The following is a 2,291-nucleotide window of genomic DNA, read 5'->3' as shown; positions in this document are numbered from 1 at the left end:
CAAGGAGCCAAACAGTGGAGAGATGCTGTAGACTTCCAGGATGTATTCAATGGTGGCATTCACACCGTTGCTATGAAAAAAAAAAACAGAAAGTGGTCCATTTAAGTTCCAAATGAACATTTTCTGGCTTTTGAGCAAAATTTATTACATTATATAAATGTTTTTAATAACTAGCATACTGTTTAAATATCCGTGGTGCCTTGAAGACACAGGCCAATGGTGACCCAACATTGATTATTTCATGTTTTCTATGTTTGTTTTTTAACCATTACCCCCACATTAAAAAAAATATTGACAATAACAACGTTTTATTTTCAGTTTTTAAACATACACACTGCTGAGGCTATCCTTTAAGCCTCGGCATGGATGGCATGGTGTTCTCAACGCGTAGCAGAAAGATCGTAGGTTGAGGCATTGATTCTCTTTGGGTGGTGTTACCGTTCATTATAAAATTACAAAAAGGGTATTTTACACAAAATAGTACTTCACCCAGTGCAGATTATAAAGTGCTGTGGCTTGCTGTCTGTAAAGTGGGTGCTCACGGCTACGGTAAGAAAATTGCGTTCTCCGCCATCCACATCTTCCTCTTATTGAATGCCACACCTGTAAATATACCTAACGTGCCACATACAGTGCAATACTCCCCCAAGTGGTTAAAAAAAATAACAGGGGAATTAACCCAACTAAAAGGTGGATATAAATGGCTCATTTTTGGTGTGTACAAATCCCGTGTGAAATTTTTTATCACGGTAGCTGTACCTTGTCTGAGGGTAGCCACTGTTTCCAACCCGTACATCCACCATGTACATGCCAGGCGGCAGCACAGGGAGAAGGCAGGTGATGCTCGTCGCCGTCCACAGCACAGTCACACACTCTTCACCGCCAACGAAAACGATGCTGTCATTGTCTTGGCCACCCAGGTTCGAGCCCTGGATGGTGAGAACTTCATGTCCTGCACAAAAAAAGTAAAAAAAAGAAGTGCCAAGATAATTAGTACTTGTCACCCGGTTAATTCCTCTTTGTTGTAAGCAACACTGATTGTCCTGCAGATTAACAGGTATTCTTGTTTTTGTGTTAAGTACTATAAATATATGGAAAGACGTGTTAGAAAGACATGTTAAACATTACACGACACAAAGAACAAAAAGTTTCCTCCTTTATTCCCATAGCAACAGTGGACTTACACACAAACTCTGAACAGTAAAGAATATCAAATATCATGCTATCCTTCTTTCCTTCAAATACATGCACAATTAGATTGATGTTTCAGTAACTCCATTAAATGCACTGTCTTGTTTGAGAAAACATTAGAAGGAAGAGCTTTTATGTTGACCGGTTATATATCTGGTTTTATTAAAAGTGCATCCATAATGCATTTCTCTTTTATTCAAATGGCATTTTGGCACTTAAGCCTTCTTTAACATCAACAATTGTAATCATCTAATTCACTATTAGATCAATGTACATCAAAATACAATGAATAAATATCTAATCCTTTTTCATAAACAAAGAGAAAGCTGATTATATATTGTATCTTTTGCTTTCACTGGACAAATGGGATTTCTTAACATTTCAGGGAAAAACAAGTCCTCCCCATTAAATGTCCCCTCTGGGTTTATGCATCTCAGTAACACTTTATAATGACCCTACCTCACTGAAAGATTACCACATGCAGAGTTTCTCCCAACTCACCAATCACAGTGGTGGTGCGGGGACTCAGGCCTGAGATCTGGGCTGTAACATCAGTATCATATGTGAAGGAGCTGGTGGCTGTTTGACTCATGTTTCCCACGCTCACTGTGATGATCTTGGGTCCTGAAGTCCCCTGAAATACGCAAAATAATAATTTATTTATGAAGAGTTAAATACAGCAATTGAATAATTAAAATACACAACACAATCTTTCACTTACAAAACCTTAAATTCATATTTAATAAAATCCTACACATCAACATTTTCTTATTTACCATTTTGCAGTAATTGCCACTTACCACAGTGGTAATTGGAGTATCACATTGCCACAAACATTTTCACATAAAGAAAGCCGCAAGAGTAAATTTACTTAATATTCATATTAAAATGAGTGAGCTACATAACCTAATCTATGTATGATGAATAAGATTTTGCACATTGATGTTTTATTAATTTTACTGACATATAACAATGTATAGTATGTGCCTTGTACTGCAGCTCTTTGAGATGTTAGATACTGAAGGAAAATAACATCCATAAAAGCTGTAGTTTGCAGTCTGAATACTTACTGCCGGCGTTCTGCATTTCAGCTCAGTGTC

General features: G+C 37.2%; 1 protein-coding gene across 1 annotated transcript in view; it reads right to left on the bottom strand.

The window, feature by feature from the left end:
* LOC117957191 (fibrocystin-L-like) overlaps nt 1–2,291 on the bottom strand; it is a 76,605-nt gene that overhangs the window by 27,060 nt on the left and 47,254 nt on the right. Inside the window, exons 29-31 of the mRNA XM_034892786.1 lie at nt 1,693–1,825; nt 760–952; nt 1–70 (exon numbers count right to left, since the gene is read on the bottom strand). Of these exons, the coding sequence (XP_034748677.1) occupies nt 1–70; nt 760–952; nt 1,693–1,825 (396 nt within the window). The remainder of the gene's footprint in view (nt 71–759; nt 953–1,692; nt 1,826–2,291) is intronic.

Source organism: Etheostoma cragini, chromosome 14, assembly GCF_013103735.1.
Source record: "Etheostoma cragini isolate CJK2018 chromosome 14, CSU_Ecrag_1.0, whole genome shotgun sequence".
Taxonomy (NCBI): Eukaryota; Metazoa; Chordata; class Actinopteri; order Perciformes; family Percidae; genus Etheostoma; species Etheostoma cragini.
Note: the sequence above shows the minus strand (reverse complement) of the source record. Positions and strands in the feature narration are given on the sequence as shown.